Source organism: Pseudopipra pipra, chromosome 9 (assembly GCF_036250125.1).
Source record: "Pseudopipra pipra isolate bDixPip1 chromosome 9, bDixPip1.hap1, whole genome shotgun sequence".
Taxonomy (NCBI): Eukaryota; Metazoa; Chordata; class Aves; order Passeriformes; family Pipridae; genus Pseudopipra; species Pseudopipra pipra.
Genome location: NC_087557.1, coordinates 5,590,233 through 5,612,265, shown reverse-complemented (window position 1 = coordinate 5,612,265; position 22,033 = coordinate 5,590,233). Strand labels below are relative to the sequence as shown.

Here is a 22,033-nt window from a genome sequence, read left to right as displayed (position 1 = left end):
GAGCCCTGACGTGCTCTCCACTCCCACCATGGCTGAAGCTTCCTCTTATCGCACAACCCTGTCTCCGTGCCTTGAGGGAGTGACAGCAAGGGCTGAGGAGAGCCACCAAAGGTCATTCTTCTAACCAGCCTTCTGCCTGCTCCCTGCCTCCTCTAATGCCCTGCCAAAACGTCTTTCATGGTGTGACAGCACTCGGCTTCTCCAACACCAGAGCCTTGCCTGGCCACCCTGACTCCAGCTCCAACCCAGGGGCACCCAGCTAATGTACCTCAGCTTGGCCAGTGTGGCACCTCAAGGGGTAGGACATTCCTCATCCCCACCACACATCCAGTTGGCCAGCTAAAACAGGGGCTGGGCTGTCTCTAAACCAGAGACCTGAAACCCTGCCTGACCCCTGGCTGTGGAGCCCATCCTGCACCCAAAAAGGAGGGATGCCTTTTTGCTCACACTCCATAAACCACAACCTCTGGGTAGAAACCACAAGGGCAGTGGTGAAGAGAGGTCTGCAGAACATCTGGAAGCATTTGAAAGGAACTGGTTCTGAGCGTTGGTCTGTGAAGCTCTTCATGCAATTGTCAGTGTTACCAATAGCTGCATTTATGACCCAAACAGTTTTTCTTTTTCTTTTTTAAGGATAATTTTCCACAAGAAAAAAAGAAATTCTTTTCTGGAAAAAGAGCTTTTCAAGCAGAAATTATATTCAAGGAAGATTTTGATTTAAGTCTTGCTTGAAAAAAACTGTTGCCACCGAGGCCAGCAAGATAAAGAGGGCTCCTCCTTCACAAGGCCAATTGTGGGCAAGATTTTGGGAGAGGAGCGGAAAGCAAAAATCCAAGGGGCAACCCACGCCGAGCGTATTCTCATGCCACATCCCAGCACAACACTCCAGCTCTCCCAACCCTAAAAAAGCATGTTTTCACTCCAATACCCAGCTGCATTTGCCCATACACTCCCAACAATAGATGTCAGTAGCGATCCAGGCTGTGCTCATCCACGCCACAGTGCCGGCACCGAACGGCAGCTCCCCCACTCCAGCTCCTGCTCCCACCGTCCCACGACCACCAACCACCCCTCTGCCGCAAAGGAGCCTGTTACCTGCTCGTACTTCTCCAGCTCCGTGTGGTAGATCTGTCGGATCTGGGAGAGTTTGGCTCTGTAGTCAGAGTGCTCCACCGAGTTGTCAGAGCCGGCTCCTCCTGACGCGGCGGCGGCGGCGGCAGCGGCGGCTGAGCCGCCTCCTTTTTCGGGGCCTGCCACCCCCTCGGCCAGGAGCATGTTGTCTAACCTCATCAGCTGGGGGTCCGTGGGCTCCTCTTCCTGCGCTCCCCGGATGCTCAGCACTGCCAGAGACACAAAGGGGAGAGGACTTAATTCAGGGAAGGGGATGCTCGTCTAAAGTTAGACCATCAACAGGGCTTTTCTTCCTTTCCAAAAGGTACCCCAACAGGCTGGTGCTCCAAGTACTCATCACCAAGTGCAGCTACTTGGCTCTCCAGGGGCACTCCAGCTCCCTGCTTCCCCCCCTACCTCTTCCCCTCCTTCCTGCAGGAAAGAAGTAGGGCAGAACCGGCAGCGAGCTCACCTCAGAGCTTAACCAGAAATCCACACTTTCTGTTCAAATAGGAAGCAAAACTAGCAACACCAATCAAAAACCAATAAATGCACCCGTTCTTGCTGCCAGAAGGGATAGGGACCATATCCCAACTCAAGCATGGGATGGGAAATTAGGAGTCTCCAGCTCTGATCTCATCTTGCTCAGGGGTCCTCTCATGTCACCCAACATGTCATTTACATCAACCCCAGATGGCAGAGAAAGACACACAGAGCCCAGGGCTGATGGTGCCTCGGTTTCCTCATTGTTAAATACAGACAGAGAGGGCTTGAAGGCCATGCTTTTAGCCACACAGTGGGAGCACATGCAAAAAATGTATGAAATCAATTTTATTCTTTGGAAAATAGCTTTTTTTTAAAGAATCCAGACATTCCACTGAAGTCTAAACCATGCTGAGAAAAGCAGCAATAATAAATTAATCCTTCCAGAGCAACTTTCCAAGGAGAGAATTTTCCTCCCCTCTTTGTACTCCCTGCCTCAATTACTGCTCCAACTAGAAGTCCTTCTCCTGAGAGGGCTTTCCTGGAAAAACAACATGGGAGCATCCCGACTGCTTGGGATGTCCCAGGTCTGAAGGACGGAGATGCCCTACGTGCCCCCCCCCCCCCCCCCCCCGTGGTCTGTGTTTGAAAACAGAAGGAAAACTTGAGATCTCTGCATGCACACACACACAGCTGCAAAATAAATGAAATAAATACAATAAATCCTTGATGAGTGAACAAAAAAGGCATTTCCTAAGAGAAATTAATTGTATTTCTCCATCTCATCTGGCAGAGGAGCTCCAAGCACTTTATGAAACACACACACACACACAGCCCCAGCACACACTCATTGCACATGCAGAGCTGGGAAACGTTGCATGGATAAAGCTGTGCCCACTACACCTGAGATGAATATGACCCCCCCTCAAATCCACAGCATAAACAAGAGCAAGTGATTCTCCCTGTCATTCAAATAAAACCAAAAAGCAGTGGGAAATCAGTTGGCAACAAGAAATAAAACCAGAGCAGCTAAAAAACCCCAGCAACCAGAGAGTATGGTCTTCCTCACTCTGAAATAAGCTAAAGACACAGCTATCATCAGTAAAAAATTGAGAGGTTTGGCTAAGTCTAAAATGAGCTTGTGGGTTTTTTTTTAAGCCTCAAAGTCTACTGAAATTACTATTTTCAGGACATTTCATTCATTCATTTCAATCACTTTTTCATTCATGCATTTACTGAAATTTTTGGTATTGAAATATTCACTGATAACAAAGGTGGGAAGGTCAGGGGGGAAAGAAAAGAGAGAAAAACCTCCAAGAAGAGTAAAACAGCCAATAAAATGATCTAATAATAAATAACTCCACGCTAGGGAGGATCGTTTCTGTACGGAGGAATGGGGGCACACTGCCAAATTTGGAGCTGGGTGCCAGTTGCCGAGCCCTGAGGAGACAGGACCGGCATCTCCCCCCACCACGGGAGGCTTCCCACGGCACTGCTGGCACCCAGCCACGATGAATAAATCCAAGGGGAGAGGACAGATTTCATCAACAAAATGGTCTGGGGTCTGCGGTCCAGACACCAAACTAAAACAAGAGGTAAAAGTAGCCAAATTCCTTAAAAAGAGAAGAGGGAAGGTGACAGGCTACAGCGGGGAGAGAAAAAACTTGCTATGAAAATAAAAGAGAATAAATTCCTATTCTTCCAGGACAAAAAAAAAAAAATCAGTAAATTAAAGCACATCAAAAGCCCAAATACAAAAAGAAAGCAACACAGGTTAAAAATAAAAAAAAATAATAAAAAGAACCTCAAATAAACAAATCAAAAGCAGAGTTGCCAAAACAGGCGCATCTGGATTTCAAAAGGGAATATTTTTAGATTAAAAATCTCAGGAATCATTGACCTGACAGGTAGGCACGAGTGATTAATTAGTTTATGTTTAGAGAGCTGCTTCCTGATGAAAAGCACTGTGTATTCCCGTGAGCTTTACTCCTGTGCCACACGCACGGACCAGCACCTGCTGGGTGGGTGCATTCCCAGCATCCGATGGAGGGACATGTGCCCCCACAGCAGTGACCTAAGCCCAGCTGGGGACTGTGTGGAGCCAGCCTGGTCTCGGCTGTTTGACTGAAATAAGGCATGGGAGTAAATAAATGGAAAGGCCAACATGTCTAAGCAGGACTGATGCTGCCTATTTATCCCTGGAAAGCTGTGCTCAGCCGAGGAGAAGACAAAATGATTATTTAAAAGCTCCTTTTTTATCTTCCTGGTGTTGTTCCTGGCTCCAACACGCCTCCTGCCAAGATGCCCAGATTGCTGGGCTCCTTGGCAGCTCCAGCCTTCCAAACTGCCCCCTGTGATGGGATGTGGCTCTGCTGGCTGGGGGGCTCGGGGTGAGCTGGTACAGGCAGCACCCAACCTGTATTGCCTGGGCAGTTGATGGTGAAAGAACCTTGCTCTCTCACCAAATTAAACCAGAATACATTAAAGCAGAATGATTCCCGGTGGTCCAAGGGGCTACAGGCATGTAGGCATCCAGGCATTCCCAGGACTCGCCATTTGCTGCTCCTGATTAAAGAAAAGGGGGGAAAAAAAAGGAAAAAAAGGAAGAACAAGAAGAAAGAGAGCGACTGGCAGCTGGGGGGAGGAAAATTCATGCAAGACTTTCTGTCCTTGGCTGCTTTCCTGCTGGCTTGGCAGCTCCCAGAGCCGCGGCACAAGCCACTAGATGGTGCTCGGCCCTCGCCCAGGTCCCCCACTGATCAAGATGGGTTTTTATGTGTAAATATATACACACACACATACGCAAATATATATATGTATGTTATATATATACACACATATATATGTGGGTGCATTTTAAAAGCAAATCCAAGCCGTGTGCCTTGTCCCTGCCCGGCTGATCGTGGAGCGGAACCGAGGAGCATCCCTGTCACAGGGTCACCACCTCCCATGGCAGCAGTGGGAGCAGCTGGGGACCATCGAGCCACCAGCCTGCAGTCCGGTCATGGATGTCACCAGGGTCACAGAGACCTGTTCCAGCAGCTGGGAAATGGCTCCCAGCTCACACACTTGCTCCTTCTCCCTCCTGAGGAAGGTATCATAGCCACGGGGTTCAGAGGACGTTGACAAGTCCTAGTCCTGGGCTGGTGGTGTGGCTGCAGTGCAGGACACAGGGAAGTGGCAGCAGGACTGACTTCAGAGAAGCAGGTGAGAAGACAAAGACAAAAATAGCTTCCTGGCTCCTTGTCTGCCCTGCAGTTCAGGGATGCAGGGTGGAAACTGCATCGAGTCACCAAAGCTTCCACATCCTTTAAGATGCTTCCCACCAACATCTCCAAGGAGCAGCTGCAGAGCAGCCAGTTCCATGTTCACATGAGTTGGGCAGCCAGCACCCCATATGTGTCTGAGTCTCCACACCACAGTACCTGTGTGGTGGGGGTGGTGGGGCAGCCACACAGTCTGAGGTACAGCCAGGGTGGGGGGCACAGGGCAGGAGAAACAGCCCTTGCCAAATGCCTTTGGAATGGACAGCACTCTGGGGATGGTCTGGGGTTGTGAAGACACCAAAGAAATCCATGAAGGAGGGTACCAAATTCTTCTGGTCCTCTATGCCACCCTCCCCTTCCTTATTTACTCCATTTTCCTGACAGCATTTTCCCAAAGGAATATGAAAAGTGCAGGAGTAGAGCACACAGCCACCTCTCTTCTCCAAGGCCATGCCAAAATGCTTCCACTTAGCAACTCTTTTCTCCCAACCCCTTCCAAACCCTCCAGATTAGAGGTGTGCAGGCAACACCAGAAGAACTACATTACAAAGGCAATCATGCTGGGGGTGATGGCAGAAGCTTAGCAGGAGACTGTGACTGAGCAGTAGACAACAGAAAAGGATGCTCAAACCTTCAAGCTCCACCTTTCTTCCAGAAGGAGCAGTTTATCCTACTGTAGTCAGGGTCCTTAAGCTGAGGGGATGTGGGAAACAGGGGGCTGTCCCAGCCAGACTCCCAGCATGGGATATATACCCTCACAAGAGGCTGCAGGCTGTAGTGGTACCACACTCCCCCATCACTTCTCATTCTCATGTCTCTCCTTGGGTGTGCTCATCCCAGTTAGGTGCCAGCCAGGACTTCTGGGGTGGAAGCCAAAGACCAAGCAGGAGACACCAGAAGAGGTTAAGGCAAGGTGGAGCAGTGGGAACAGCCTCTGCAGGGATGCAGTGGGAACATCTTGGAAGAAGAAGATACAGTGAATGCCAATCTAGGCTGCGACAAGGAAGGAAGAGGTTCCCCAGGGCTGGTGTGGCTGCTCTCCGCTGACCTCAGCAGCCAGAAGCGTGGTCCGGTGAAATTCCTGTGACTGCCAGGTTAAGATTCCTGATAATGACAGGAGCTGGCAGTTCCTCTGCAGCCCCATTTGCTGACACCCCCAGCCAAGGGCTGGACCCAGTAGCTGGGTGTTTAAACAAAGCCACTCTACCAAGAAACCTGCTGGGTGGCTTTAAGGAGTTCGGGAGGAGCCCTCCCGCCCGAGCTCGGCTGCTTCTGAAGGAGTTTTCTCATGGTTGTTTCTGCCCATTCCCAACTTGCTGAATTGCCTTTCCAGGGGGACATTTTAAAGGAGAAGGAGATTTCAAGTAAATGATTGCAACTTATCAAAAATAATGTGCTACTTAGCATCGGAGACAAGCATCCTGGCAGGCAGAAATGGGAAGCAGTGCCGGAGCAGATGGGAGTAATTACGTTGTGATTTTCAGAAGGGTTTTCTTTCCTGCCTCCACTGTGCCTAAGATGTACCGTGGGGGAGGCGAGGGGGTGGGGGTGGAAACAACCCACCCAACAACAGAGTTTCAGGAGAGGCAGAAAGACAATTCCCTTGTTGGGCTGAGCTGGCCTTTGGTGTGACCTTCCCATGGGGAAACCAGAGATGCCGGGCACTGTTGGAGCTGCTCTCACTGTGGGATGAGATGCCTCCTTCCCCACCAAGACACTCATCTGCCACCAATGACACCTAACCCACACATCAAGGTGTAGCCCAAATCCTTTCCTGGACCACTGGGTGCCCCTGAGGGGTGGTGCAGCCAAGGAAGGCTTTGCAGCTCCTCCCTGGGAACCTCAAAACTCCTGCACAGACCCACACAGTGCCCAGCCTGGTTTCAAAGCACACCTGGAACATCAGCCCTCTTCCAACCTTTTGCAATTTAGCCACCATCACCAACATGATCTTGGGGAGATGCAGCTTCAGGAGTCACACAAGCTCACTGGAAAAGGTTGTTTTTGTTAAACATATGCTTTTACACCTCCAGGTCTAAAACAACAGCCAGCAAACACAGGGACAGCTACAATGCCAGCAAATGTCCCTCCTAACAAAACCAGTAACTAATCACCTTCTTTTAAGCCCATCTCAATATTCCCTGGAGCCTGAGACTACATTTGTGAATGCTGAAGATCAACAGCACTGAACTTGGGACAAGAATATTCCCGTTTGCCTCATGTTTGAGGACAGTTACATGCTCAGTGGCTTGCAGCAGGCTGGCTGCATCCTCCTTGTACTCCTATGTGTAGCTGCAAGCAAGTCAGGAGACTTGGGGTTTGCTTCCTCGATTGACTCATGATGCCATGGGCTTGAGCTGCTCTTCCCAAACTTTCTCTGTGCAGAAAAGGTCCCAAACTCCATGCACCTACCTAAACTCCTGGGTTTTTTTCCAATGCAAGCATGTTTGCAGCCTACTTTCTTCTGCAACAGCAAATCCCCCACACCAACGAAAACTCAGTGTCTTTGATCTTATCACAGAATCTCAGAACGGTTTGGGTTGGAAGGAATCTTAAATATCATTTCATTCCAAGTCCATGCCACAGGCAAGGACACCTTCCACCAGACTAGGTTGCTCAAAGCCCCATCCAACCTGGCCTTGGACATTTCCAGGGATGGGGCAGCTAAAGCACCTCTAGCTGAGTCTTCACACTGCCAAGTCAAGGGCCCACATGACACAGCAACGTAAATGCCTTCTTGGCAAAGCACATGATGTCCATCTTAAATGGGAATCACAGTCTTGGTAACCAAGGTGGAGCACTTCACTGTCAAGCAATCACAGGGATTTAGACCTTGTCTGGATATATTCATCACATCTACATAAAGCCACTGAGAAAAATCAACATCAAAATGCAAATACCTATTTCCAACATGAATAGAAGCTAGAATTTCTAAACACACTGACACACGCCCTTCCAGGGAGCAGAAATTAAGAGAAGCTCATGTTTTTTTCTTATAATTGACATTAAAAGTTCCCCTCCTCACTCCAATCTTTCCAGAACTTACAAATGGATGAACAGATTTTTGCTCAGATTTTCCAAAACAGGCTGCCGTGAGATGAGGCATGGAAAAATTCAGCTGGCAAAATGGCTTTTTGTGCATCTACTTATTTATTTATTTCCCAGAAAAAGGAGGAACTCTGTGAAACTGATGGGCCGTTTCTGCCACCAATTTTCACAGCCATAAAACAAACCAAAAATCCCAGCAACAAATCAAGAAAGAGGCTTGCACCCAGAAGCACTACAAAGCCACCCTGTACCACTGCAAACCCACCTCATCTCCCAGCACAGGAGTGTCCTTCAGGGCTCTTTGGAAACAGAGCACTCAAACTATTTTGCGAGAGATGCTTTTAAAGGTGGAGAAGCGTTCCTTGAGTCCATAAAACTGTGATAAAATACTCCCAGAGAGGTGGGAGCAAGTCACATCAGTTCAGAGCAATAGTCCATGTAGCTCCAGCCATGGCCAATGAACCCAAATGGAGACCCAACCAAGGCCATGAGCAACAGCAGAAGCATCAGATGCTCAGGGCAGTGTCACTTCCCCCAGCTCTCCTCTACCCACCACCAGTTTGAGAACTTGCACCGCAACCCAAATTCAGATCAATCAGAAATGCTTCCTAAATCAAAAATGAAATCCCCTCCCACTTCATGTTACCATTTCCCCCCCCCCCTCTTTTTTTTCCTAATAAAAATTTGTGTCGATTTCAAACCAATCAAACTGCTTTAAAAAACAGTAACTTCCCACCTTTCCAGGGTGGAGGGTGTCCAAGTTATTTGCTGAATCCAACACAAATTAAAAAAAAAAAAAGAAACAACCTTAATTTTGGGGTGTGGGAAACAGGAGAAGGGAATTTATCACATGTCAAAAAGTTTCTCAGCTCCCAGCAGCAGCTCTCCATCACTTCAGGAGGATGCAGCTTGCATGTGCCACCGAAGCTGCAGAAGAGAAACACTTATTTCATAGCACTAGCAAAGAGTCTGCACCAGTTTTTTCCTAACCCCATCCCAAATGCCAAATGGGTTGCCATAGCGAGCGAGGATCTAACCGCAAAATGATCAAAAGGTCTGGAAAATTATTACTAACACACGGGGGTGGAAAAGAATATCCCCCCCCAAACTGGACAACGATCTAAAATAGCCACAAAAATAAGGCACAATGTTGCTGTGATCACTGAAAACCAGATTCTCCATGAAATGTGACTCCGTGGGGAAGCTGAGTGAAGACAGATGAGCTTGTCTTTCCAGTCCTTCCCTGTATCCTGCTCCTGCCGACCAGTTTAGCTCATGGGTAGTAACTGAGCCTGGTAAGGAAACTTCTGACACCGGCCCCACATGCTCAGTTATTGCTACATCATTGTTGACTGAAACACTGTGGATCAAATTTAAGTATTTTCTAATTTTCTCTTTGTAGTCCTGACCCCACAAGCCATGTTTTCCTCACGGATGCTTCACTGCAGGCTGGTGGTCAACTCCCATCGGCTTCGGCAGCAAAACTCCCAGCTGTAATTTTCACACCTGAAATCTGGGGACAGGTACCACTCAGAGCCAGAGCTGATTGAACCTCTTGCACCACACACAGATTGCCAAGCAGGTTGTAAGTGCTTGCAAAAATTAAAAACAAGGCAATCAAGGCCAACCACCCCCCCAGTGGACAAATGACCTCCTCCCTGCCCAGTCACAGCAGCTGCCAAGCCACCTCTGCCACATCCATGGAGCAGCAGACCCTCACAACTCCACCTAATCAGGAAAATCAGCTTCATCTCGCCCAGTAACACTCTGCAACCAATCCATCACACCAGGGCTGAACTCTGGGCACCGAGGGCTCAACCCTGTCCTATTGGTACTCTGCCCTTGGAAGAGCATGGATAAGTGTTGGCCCGCACACAGGTTCCCTTCCCATCCCACTGAGCACCTCATGCATCCCTGAAACAGGCTGATGCTGGGGAGTGATGCTGAAGCTGGCTAGAGCAATCCCACACTCAGCTTATCTCACAAAGCAGTTTTCCCTTTCCTAAACAGGGCAGGATTAGCAGGCTCCAGTTACAGCCATGAAGTGGAATCAATCCCTTATCTGCACAGGCAAACCCAGCAGGTTTCAAATTCTCCAGCCACACCAACGACACCATAAGGGAGACACTGTGCACGGCCACCCAGCCTCCCCCATCCCACCCTCCTCTATCCCACCAGGACCAGGACCAACCTCCGGCTGCTCAGAGCAGCAGTGGCAGGAGTTAAAGGAAAGCAGAGTGAGATTCAGTGCTGCTCTGCTGTTGGGTCAGATTTGAGCAGATGTGACTCGAATGACTGACCACAGGCTGGCCTGGCCAGGAGAGGACCATATACCATGGAGAAAAGCCTCAGTGCCTTCAAGACCTCCTGTGCCAGGACTTCACCTTCTCCTGGTGGAGTCTGGGTGATGGACCCAAGCTGCCCCTGCACCACCAAGAGCACAAATGGTCATTGAGAGACAGAGTAAATCATTGTCCCCACCCAGGACATGGCTCAGACCTGGTGCTTGTCACGCCTGGAGACACATCCCAGCCTGGAGCATGGAGTGGACTTGGGGCTCCCTAAGCCCTACAGGAACAAATCAGCAAACAAAAGATGGGATTGCTCCCAGGTCAGGTCCAGCCATAAACCCCCTTTCTGAACGCCAGTTGGGCTGGGATCTGCGCGGTGCTTTGCATATGAATTCTCTTTGCTGAAAAGAAGTGGGTCCTTTGAATGAGCTGAATCTGTTAATGAGAAGCCGGGGCCTCCAGAGCTCCTCTGAGGACAAGGGTCCCAGTTTGACCACTCCCCCCCACCTCCTCCGCCCCCCCCCTTCCCCTGGGCCAAGCCCTGAAACCCGAGAACAAACAAAGAGAGGTTTTCCCCCAGAAGGAAGCTGCCTTTTCAGCCTGCTCCCCTCTCCAAAGGTCATCTCCCCTGGACACACTGCGAATGGCTGCTCAATGCACAAAGTGGCTGGGGCATGAAAGTCATAAGTGAAAAAAGACTGGCAGGAACCCAAGCTGAAAAGCTGCATTTCAGATTCTCTTCTCCTGCCATCCTTCAAAAAAGATGACCTGTGAGACTCTGTCCAAGGAAAGCTGGCTTGGAGCTCGTTAGATGGCAATGTCCCACTCAAGTCTCGGGTTTGCTAAATACTCTGAAGGTACTCACTGCCTATCACACATCTGAGAGTGCTGCTGCTCTGTAGCCAAGTTGATAGCCTTGCCATGGGCTAGACTTGGGATCTTGTGCAATATAGGAGAGCTAAGCCATCACAGAGAATACACTGGTTTTTCCCTCCCTTTCTCTCTGACAAAGTGGGCAGCACAGAACGACAGACATCTTTACAAAAGCTGGGACACACATGGAACTGCTCCCACTGCAAAGTGTCCTGGGGCCATGTCCTCTCCCTCCACTGCCAAGGGATCTCCCTATCTCCTGCTTATGGGCATAGTCTCTGCCCAGAACCACCTTCCCATTTCCAGCAGCAAACTCCTGGTGCAGCCCAAGAGCTGAGCGTGGCCCTTGTCAATCTTCTGATCACTTGAAGGCAGCCTGGGTGCTTGGAGAAGGTGGCTGCAGGAACAGTATATCATTTTTTTGGTGCATACAGACAAGAGAGAAGCAAAAGAGAAGGAAGAAGGAACTACGAAGCAAGGATTCTCCACCCATTAGGAATGGACTTTGCAGTAGGAAACCTACTGCCCTGGCAAAGGGGAGACTGTAGCCACTGCTGAGTACGAAGTTCTACCATCGGTGACCGTCTCCTCTGAGGTCAGCCATGGGCCAGAGTCTGCCTTATGGAGGTTGGACTCCGCTCTTCCCTGAGACAGTCTCCTGTTCCAGAAGCATTAGAAACCATTCCTCCACACATCCATGTCTCCCCAGCCATGACAGCAGGCAATTAAAAACCTTTTCAATGACAAATCTGAAAGTAAGCTGTATGCCTCTGAGGACAGGTCAAGCGCAAAGCACAAGAAGAAAGCACAGCCAGGGGTATTGGAAATCCCACTCCAGCTCCTGTAGTGTAATGTAGCCAATATTTAGATGCAACACATCAGCCACTGGACAATTTCAGGCATCTACTTTCAGTGTTACAGATGTCAGTTAAGGCAGGACCAGAGCCAGCCTCCCCGGAGCCTGGATGCATGTCACCCCCCTGTGCTTTTGAAGTACCACAACTCCCCAGAACTAAACGTTCCTGTAAATCCTTGCAGACTTATGCACAAGTCACCATCCCTGGAGGTATTAAAAGACATGTAGATGTGGCACTTAAGGACATGGTTTAGTGGCAGAGTTGGCAGTGCTGGGCTAAAGGCTGGATTTGATCTTAAAGGTCTTTTCCAACCTAAATGATTCTATGATTCTAGGTCTTTCTCTCTATGCCATACAGAAACCCCCTCAAAAACTACCTGAATGCTCCTCTTCCATTCGCTTGGTTTCCAAGCTTGTCCCACTCACAACACCGCAGAGAGGTCAGGTTTGCCCAAGCCTAGACAGTCCATCAAGCTCCCAGGGCTAAGACATGCTCTCCTGAACACAACTTTGCTGCCATACAATGATCCCAGGCAAACAAACGAGCACATTTTCTGCACGATGCTCAGTCCCTCGCACCACCGCGCCGACCTGCTGAGCCTGGCGTCAAACGCGGTCCTCGAGCGCGCCAGACAAAGCCCGACTCTTTGAAAGGCAACAGCCGGTCGGCAGCGTTTTAAGGCCAGAAAACAGCTCTGAACGTTCAGTTCCTTCTTTAAATAGAGGCCCCTTCTGTAAACGATCTGTTTGGACAGGAGGGAGAGTGCTGCAAGAGTCCAAGCGCTTGTGAAATAGGATCGGATGCCTTCACTCCCGCTCCATTCAAAACATGTGCGGGGAAGAAAGAAACCCAAAACTGGCAAGGCAAGATGGGAGGAGAGAGCCCCCGCACCTCCGCGCTGCTGGAAGGGTGCGAGACACCAGAGAAAATGGGAACAATAATTAAAAAGGATCAATTAGTGACATTTCTGTTTCGAGGTGCCTGTGTGTGTTTAATTATATTCCATCCAAGAGGCTGTTGACGCAGATTTCCGTGCTGCGGGGCGGTGGTGTAACGGGATCCGGCTCTGCCTTCTACCTCAGACAACCCCACTCAGGGCTTTACCACCAAGCTCACCCACCTCCAGGGTTTGGCAGTGCCCTGGGGCAGAGGGGGGTTGACACCCAGACCCACAGCACACCGGCCAGACAGAAGGACACACAGCTCCCCCTGCTCCTGCAAGAGAGGCCCCCGTCAGAACCAGAGAGGAGATTAAAAAGGGAGCAAAAAAAAGAAAAAAAAAATCTTTGCCCAACTCCGGCTGCGTCCCAGATCAAAGATCATCTCCAGCGAGGCCATCTGGTCCTTGTAAATGTAAAACCAAATTGAAAGCCCTGCCCTCACCTCCTCCGACTCCCTCGGCAATATTGCTTTTACCGGCCGGGGATGGGGAAGGAGCTCGCAGAAGGCATCTGTATGTAATATAGAGCCCCCGTGCAGCTGGGCTGGAGGCTTGCAACCCCCCTTCTTGTTAATCACAAAGCAGAGGTAAATGTTTTCTTTGGATCTCTAGGGGCCCTGTTATTCCCAGGGCCTTCAGAAGAGTCCATGGCAGCAACCCTGGGATGGAGGAGGGCTGCCCTGCATTCCCATCGCTCCTCTCTGTCCGCAGACCGGGTTGTTGCCCCTGTCAACAGGGACACACTGGGAGGGAAGATGTCCCCACCATCCCAGCAGTGTCCCCACCACCACAAAAGCCATGCAGCACCCTCCTTCCCCAGCCCGAGCAGGCTTCTCCTACCACCGCTCCTGGCCTGCGATGCAAAAGGGGATGCAGAGCCCAATAAATAAACAGAGAAAGAGGAGGACTGAGCCGAGAGCTTTCAAAAAGGGGACACATTGCATCTGAGCCAAAAATGACTTGTGAAAAACCCCACCACTGCCAACCCAAATACTCCAGGCTTGACTTGAAAGGCAAGTGGGATCCGCTATCGAGAGGAGAAAGCTACACCGGAGACGTCGCAGGCGAAGAAGAGGCAGCTTGAGGAATTCTTACCCATCAAGCTTTATTGTGTTATTCCAACTAAGCACAGACAAAAAGACAAATCTCAGCTCCCTACTTTCATTTATAATTGAACCCAGTCCAGAAGGATGGAGCAAGTACCATCTGTAATGCAGAGTGCATTAGCAGCCGGCAGAATGAAATATTCAAATTACTGTAGGCTACCTCGCATTTCAATGACAGGGTTACAAAAACCTGACTTGTAAGTGGAGATTGGACTGGAAGAACAGAAAGTTTGTTTCTCCAGTGCATGAATTAACCTAACAAAATGTTACTTTCAGGGAAAAAAAAAGCATTTGCCTGGGTAATTCTGCAACATATCCCAACAGGCTCACGAGAAAAAAAATATTATTCCGTTTAGCTATCCTAATTGATATATTGTCCAGGGAGAGGAAAAAACTCAGGGAAAAAAGGGTAACGCTTTTCATTTTGGCTGAAGACACTGAATAAATAAGACTTAGGTGTGCACAACCCTTACCAGCATGTACAGGTCCCGCACGCAGGGATGTGTGGCAGCAGGAATGTGCATCCATGGGCTGTGTCAGGGCAGTACCTGCACAGGCCATAGGCTTTCGATGTGTTGTAAAATTTGAGTATGCAAATCAGCCCTTGATTTTTGTGCTTGTGCCTGTGCCGGGATCCATTCTTTTTGATATCGTTAATCAGGGCTGCCGAAAAGCCTGACACAGTAAGTGGCTGTAGCCCCTAGCAGTAGTCAAGATAGAGTGACAGGCTCCATTTAAGATGTCACAGCATATAATAAAGTGTAAAACTATACTTAAAATAAACGAGATAGAAACAATAAACTTGACTCCGGCTTTGAACTTTCTGGGAGAGCAGCAGGGAGATGTGAGCACACACGTGTGCAAGCAGGCACAGGGCTGGGGTGGCTGGAGAGGACGGTCCCACACCAGCCTGCTGCCCAGGTGAAAGTAAGGAGGGGTGCCCCCCATGTCCTCTAAAGGATCAGAGCTCCTCAGCAACCCTATGATAACAACCAGTCTGCACGTGGGACATCTCTGGTGCTTCTGGATGTGGATGTTAAGGAGTAGGAAGAAGACAGGAAGTCATAACTGGGATCTGCCAGGGAATGAGGGGATGGCCAGGCATGTGACTGTATCAAGGACACCACTGAAGGAGCTGAGTTTTGCTTCAAGGAGCTTCACAGAGAAGAAGGGATTTACATGCTGCAGGTGTCACCTCCAATCTCCTGAATGGAGAGTGGGACAAGGCAGTCCAAATCACCCTTCTGTCCCGGGTACCCAGGGAGCATCACCAGCTTCTGGCCATGCTCTCAGGATATTCCTTTCCCTCCATCTCCATACAGTAATGCCAGGATGGGATGAAGCAGCAATGCCCTCAGCATCTCCAGCCTGGGCTTGGCCATATGCCCCAGAACCAGAAGCCACAGCAGATGCTGGAACCCTTCCCTGGCAGGATGAGGATCAGGCCCATGCAGGGCGGGGGGGGCGGGGGAGGGGAACATACTAAAGAAAGCCCCATTTCACTCCACAAATCACTTCTCCATACCCCAAAACCTCCTGCGTGCCCGACAGCAGCTCTCGGTGCTGAGACAAACCAGTCGCTCTCCCTCCTGCTAAGCAGTTAAATTAGAGAGTATTCAATTAATAACAGCTGAATATTCTGTCACATTTAGGAAGATGTATGGTAAGACAAGCGAGTTGTGATGTCTGTGACAGAAATGATAAAAGTTCTCCCGACACAGCCTGGCAGATACTTGGCTGGAGGAACCGCTTGCTCTCATGGACTCCAACGTCAGCACAGACACCAGGCCCAGTGCTGCCTTCAAAGGAGAGACACTCCAAATTGCACAGGAGAACCACTGCCAAAATGGCTTGCAGGCAGCTCCCTCCCGCCTTCCTTCTGGGATCCATCTGAGATACAGGGATGAGACCCTGGAGAAGACCTTGGCCAAGAGAGGGCCGAGACAGTGCCTGTCAGCACTGTGATGGCAAGCATCACTCAGCAGAAGCTCAAACCCTCCTGTGTCACCCAAAGACCACCCCATAACACTCATCCCAAGCTGCCTCGGTTTACCCATTTGCAAAAGGATGGTGATCATATCCCAAGCAATCCACTCCAGTGGGGACCAGGGCAGTGCTTGCATGACACCACAACCATGGACAAGCCCCTGCTGTCCGGTAACACATTCTCCATTTAATTAGGGGATGTGGCGTGGCCAGGGGACACACGGGAACGGTGCTCTGGAGGCCGCCTCCGTTTTTTCTGGGGGGTTGTTTTTCACCGGTGTTGTTTGCGAACACAGTTTTGTTGCTAAGAAACTACCTTCATATTGCTCGGAGAGCAAAGACAAAGCAACCGTCAAAATAACACCCTATTTTGACAGTAGCCAGATAGTAACCATAAATGATCCATTTTCCTCGCTCTCCTGTGTGCTCATTAACCTGATCTAAATACCATAATCCCATATATAACCTGCACCCTACAGATACACAGGCACAGCACATGCAGGCACCAGGGACCTCACGTGCAGGGGGCTCCATTGCATCCATTCACCCCCAAGTAAATGCTGAAGGAATCAGATCTGGGAAGAGGAGCAGGTTCCCCAGGGAGGCCCCATGGCTCCCTTCTAGGCAGGAACATGGTGCCATGTCTTTAAGCGAGAGATACATGAGAAACAACAGTGAGAAGCTAAGACCTCTGCAGCATGATGGCACAGCCCCAGTGTGGGGAGAAATGTAATTACCGTTGGCTTTGGGTTTGTTGGGTAGGTTAGGGCTGCTTGTTGTGGTTTTTTAAGTCCCAGGGGAGAAAATGCATGGGGGAAATCAAATCCATTCACTGCTCAATTTTCAATAAAGCAGCCTCTTGCTGCTTTAAAAGTGGAGAGATCTTGTCACACAGGGAAGATCAGAGCACATCAACCCCCCATCACCTCAACACAGATATATGTTCCCAAACCAAGCCATAGAATCCTGAAAAACAGTTTGCCAATGCATCCACCTCCTAGGGCAGGAGAACGTCTCTACCTTTCCTGCCAGAGCATCTCTGGCCCCTCTTTGCTGGTACCACTGCAACCTGGGTGGGTCCTAGGTTGAAAAGCAACGCACCTTCCTTCCTCAAAAAAAAAAGGCAGGAGAGGGACAAAAGCACATCTAGGACAGCAGCACCTACAGGAGGGTGCTTCTTGGTCTGATCCAGGACCATTCAGGATGATGCACAAGGATAAAAGGTTTTAGTGGATGCAGAAGCACAGTGAGGTCAGCAGTGCCCTACTCACACCAAAAATCAAGAGAAAAGCACATGGCCTGTTTGCCACGGATCTGCCACTGCTGACTTAAGGGCAGAGGGAAAGGCAGGGAAAAAGCCAGGCTGAAAACTGCAACCTGTCATCCTAAGGCAACCCAAAGGGCCTCCCGTGCTTCAGCAAACCCCTGGTGCAAGAAAGGACACCCAGAGTCACAGCACAACTGCTGTGGCTCTCACCACCCCGGCAGGACAGCAAACACAGACCCCAGCAATCACCGGCTTGAGAGCTGACCCAGAGCCCGGACATGCCACCAGCAGGATGTCAGAGGGATCACTGCCCTCTGATTTACACCCTCGCTGTGCACTGTGCAGCAGCAATGCCTGCAGGCAGGGACACCAGGGCTTGGGAGAGCAGCGCCTGCCTTGGATGCTTTTTAGGGCAAATAAGGAAGAAAACTGAAGCCGTGGGAAGCGGTCCTGCAATATCTGGCTTGTCTTTTCTCTTGCCCTGGGCCAGCTGGAGCACGGGTCTGGCTGATCCCTTGCTCAAGTGCAAGATGCTTCTGCACGTACCCAAACCCCAGGCCAGCACCGAACAGCCAGTCTCCCGTAGAGCCGCAGCTCGCCACGTGCGCTTTCCCTGCCAAAACCCCGAGCTCCACCCCACAGTGGGAGAAAAAGGAAAGGGCGAGAAGAGCTCTGTCGAAACCCACCAAAGCCTGAACAACATTTCTCTGCAGCAGAACAAAGCCCTTGGAAATCTCTTCTCCGCTTGGGTCCCCCGACCCACATGAAAGAGGCATTTTTCTGGGCTAATTACACAGGCTGCTCTGAGCCTCCTGGCAGAATCTGAGCTGCAAAGGCAGACATCAAAGGGCTCCCAAATTTAAAATAAATAGACAGCAAAGACGGCGTAGTTCACAGGAGATCTCCCCCTGTTGCCTGCACTGGCTGCCTGGGATGAACACTGGAGGTGACTCAGTTCACAAGACCCCCCCAGTGAGAGTAGATGGGGAAGAGAGGCACAGATATATTTTATTTGCATGGCAGGCTCCCAGCAGGCACAGGCAAGGAGGGGGGGTTGGTCCTTGCAGGACCAGCCATGGTCCTAGAAAAGCTTTCTGAAGCCTCCATCCAACAGAAGGACCAACTGTGGAGCCTGTCTGCTATCTGAGGTGGGCAAGCTGTGGGGCACTGGATGGAGCAGCCAAGGGCAGGATGTGGAAAAGGATGGGACAGGTGTCACTGCCACATGCTAGACAGTGGTGGCTGCCATCACAGTTGATCCGAGCAGTACTCCCGGGCACTGCCTGTCTCAGTTTCCCCAGAACTAAATGTTATCCATTGCCCCTGGAGTTTCTGAGATGGGATATTCCAAACAGGTATACTTCCCCCTAAACAGTAATCTTCTAGGGAAAGCCTTGGTCCTGCTCTACCAGAGTCACAGCTTGTGTCCACAGCTCCTGATAGACAAGAAACCTGAGCTGTGCTGCTTCCCGTTCATTTGGGAGAGAGAGAAGATGCCTTTGCTGTCTCTTCCAAGAAACAGCCAGCCACTGGCACCCCGTGGTCATCCAACCCTGCTCCTGGTCCAGAAAGTGGCAAATTCTCCTGGCCTTCAGCAGGACACCCTGACATGCTGGGTATGATCTGCACTGGAGATGACTGGGAAAGATAAAGCTCATCCTACCAGCTCCTCCGCCCCTTTCACCCTCTCCTTTGGGCTTCATAAGGCCTTACAGCACAGCCAGAACATGCTCTGCGGAGCAACCAGCCCTCTCTCCTTCTTGCTGACAAGCACACAGAGATGCCTCCAAAACAACAAGGCATGACCAGAACTCCTATCGGTCTTCAGGTTGTGATCCTTCCACGGGCAGCAATTACCCAGGAGTGCTGCCATGAGACATTTCTGCAGTGCCTTGGAAAAGGACAGGGACACGGAAATCCTCAAGGGATTCTCCGATATTTGGGAAGATCAGCACACACAAAACTGTCACGCAAGGGATGCCGGCCAGCCATGCTCCCAAACCCATCCTGGTCCATCCTTGGCCTCCCCACTCCTTCCCCAGCCGTGGCTCCAGGGGCGCAGGGGGCAAGGAGGAGGGCTGGACCGCACCCTGCCACCTCCCAGGGAGGACAAGGAAGATAAAAGGAAGGATAGGGCTGGGATGGCCGAGCGTGGGATGCGAGGGGAAGGTGTCAATTAAAGCAATGAGGCCCTTTGCATCCCTGTGCCTGACAGCCGGGCTGAGCGGAGCTGACAGCCGGAGCGCCGGCTGGCTTCCCCGTCTCGCTCACCGGAGCGTGCTTTCCCCGCGCACCCCCGGCTCCGGACCGGCAAGGCCGGGCCACGCGGACACCGGCAGCAGCATGGTGTCCCTTCCCCTGCCCCCAGAGATGCTCCTGATAATGGGAATTATCTTGATTTGGGGCTTAAGCAGGCCACGGCCAGCCCGGAGGCGGATGGCAGTGAAGCGGCTGGGGCCGGGTGGGATGGCAGAGGGAGGCACTGGATCCTGCTGAAATAGCTAATGAGCACTGCAAGGTCTCAGCCCCTAATCAGGATGGCATCAGTGGAGTGCTGGGATGCTGGGAAGGTGGAAATCCACCAGACACTAGCTGGCAACGCAACCCCTGAAGCCCCCCTGGATGGTCAGCCTCCACCTCTGCTTCCCCTTGCCTATTCCCAGGGAATTGCATCCCAGGAGCCCCTGCTTCACTCCCTGCCTGCCCTCCCCGCAGGCTCAATCCGATTAGTGCTGATACACATCTCCTCCTGGGCTCCAAAACACGCTCTTCCCAGCTGAAGGATTCGCATGGACACGGAAAACTTGTCCTGATTGTGGCGTTAATGGCCGTGTGGCCCATGTCATCACCGAAATGGCCTTAGGGGGAGAGTTGATGGGTCTCTGAAGTCATCAGGACTACCCCACCTCATCTTGCTCCCCTTATTAAAACCATTCATCCTGGGAGCTAAATGAATATGTTTCATCTTCAAATGCTGAGACACAACAGCAAGCAGGCAGAGATCTAATAGAACAATACCCATCTAATCATGCCGATTTTTCTCTCCCCACCCTGCCTTCATATTACACGCGTGGCCACGAGACCAAGCCGGGGCCGCAGGCAACGGGTGAGGATGGGGCACTGCCTGCTCCTGGCTTTGGTACCACTGTCACACCTCATGTCCCCCCTTTCCAAGGCTTTTTCTCCCTTTGCTGTGATGGAAAAAGCCCCAGGACTTTTAAAACTAATAAGGTCGATAGATACGGAGCCTAACAAGTCTAAGGGAGCCAGGGAAGCAGGGCAGGCCCTCCGCCACCAGCAGACCCTTATTTCCCATGGGAATACTCCACACTGCACTGTCCATGAATCATTTTGGCACTTCTTCCCGCACCCATGGCAGGTTTTCCTGGCTCCCGTTCCCTTAGATACAGGGTTGATTTCTTCCCTTATTTGCTAAAGCACCTTTTGCTTGCGTCACACTGAAGGAAGCATAACAGTTTTGCATCTCTCACATATTAAGGGTCTTCAGCAAGGACCCTGGTTTTGGGGATGGGGTGGTGGAGGACACGGAAGGTGGGAGCTCTGGGAACGGTTGAGGATAGGGAAGGTAGCTAATCTGTTGCATCTTTCCAGAGCCTGACGGAGACGCTGCTGGCCTCCCCTTCCTAACCAGGGTTTGCACAGCAAATCCCTGCTCTACCTAATTATTAACGATAATAACGGTGGCTGGCTCGCTGGATGCCATCTGGAGCCCTGCCATGCCTGCCCACCAGCCCCGGGAGGGCCGGGAAGGGGGTGATCTGTGGGGCAAGGGCCAGGGCCAGGGGCTGGCCGGGCGGTGGGTACCAGCTCGGGATCGCCCCGAGGACCCAGTGGGCCCACCCAAGCTGCCGTGGTTGTGTTCGCTGCTGTGGCAGGCTTCATAAGGCTCCGCTCTTTGACTGGCGTTGAGTTTATGTGAAAGTAATTAACAGTAATTAATCCTTAATTACAGTAATTAGCCAAGTCGCAGTAAATTAAACCACATCTGGAGCAGATGAGGGCTTCCGAACGGGAGGCTAGTGCAGGCGACAATCGGAGAGATGCTGAATTCATCTGACAGCATCTGATTAAGGCTACCTGTTGCAAGCAGCTCATTTGCATTGTGTTTTTGTTTGTGTTTGGCAGTAACCCTTTCTGCCGGGTGCCCACCCCCTGACCACCCTGCCCCCTCTTCTACCTTCCAGTCTGCCCCCGCAGAGCTGCCTGGATCTGTGAGGAGGAGGGAGTAGCTCCAACCCAAGAGCCAGAGGGCTCCCCGCCATCCCCACCTGGTGGGGATGAGCCAGCACAGAGCCAGGGAGCCACTGGGCTGCCTGTCACCCTCCAGGGAGCAGGAGCTGCTCAGGGGTTGGTACATAAACCACCCACTCTGTAGGCAGGCACCAGGCAGGGGATGGCAGAGCAGGATGGAGGCAGAGCGATGGAGGCAGCCAGCTCCACTCCTCAGATTCCCCACATCCTGTGTCGTAACAGCTACTGTAATAATAATAATAAAAGACCTGAACTCCGAAGGGGAGCACATTAGCAAAAAGGGGCACGTTATTATTAATACCACTCAGCATTTACCCAGTGCCATGCAACCTCAGAGCCCTTTACTGATGTTTAGCCACAATCACAGGGAGGGGGAAATCCTGCCCTTCCCTTTCTTCCTACAATGGAGAAACCACAAGATAGAGAGGTGAAACAGGCTACAGCCTGCTGTATTTGAACACTGAAAGAAAGAGCTCAGGGAGCAAGTTGTGCTGTCCTGACTCGGTTTCATGCCTTATTCACACATGGCCAGGA

The 22,033-nt window shown here is 51.0% G+C and overlaps 1 protein-coding gene across 3 annotated transcripts in view; it reads right to left on the bottom strand.

Annotated features, from left to right (window-relative positions):
- The window catches only part of PBX1 (PBX homeobox 1), a 126,932-nt gene that overhangs the window by 21,381 nt on the left and 83,518 nt on the right, over positions 1-22,033 (bottom strand). For all 3 annotated transcript variants that reach the window (XM_064664283.1, XM_064664284.1, XM_064664282.1), the window contains exon 3: positions 1,096-1,340. In XM_064664283.1, coding sequence (XP_064520353.1) covers positions 1,096-1,340 — 245 coding nt within the window. The remainder of the gene's footprint in view (positions 1-1,095; positions 1,341-22,033) is intronic.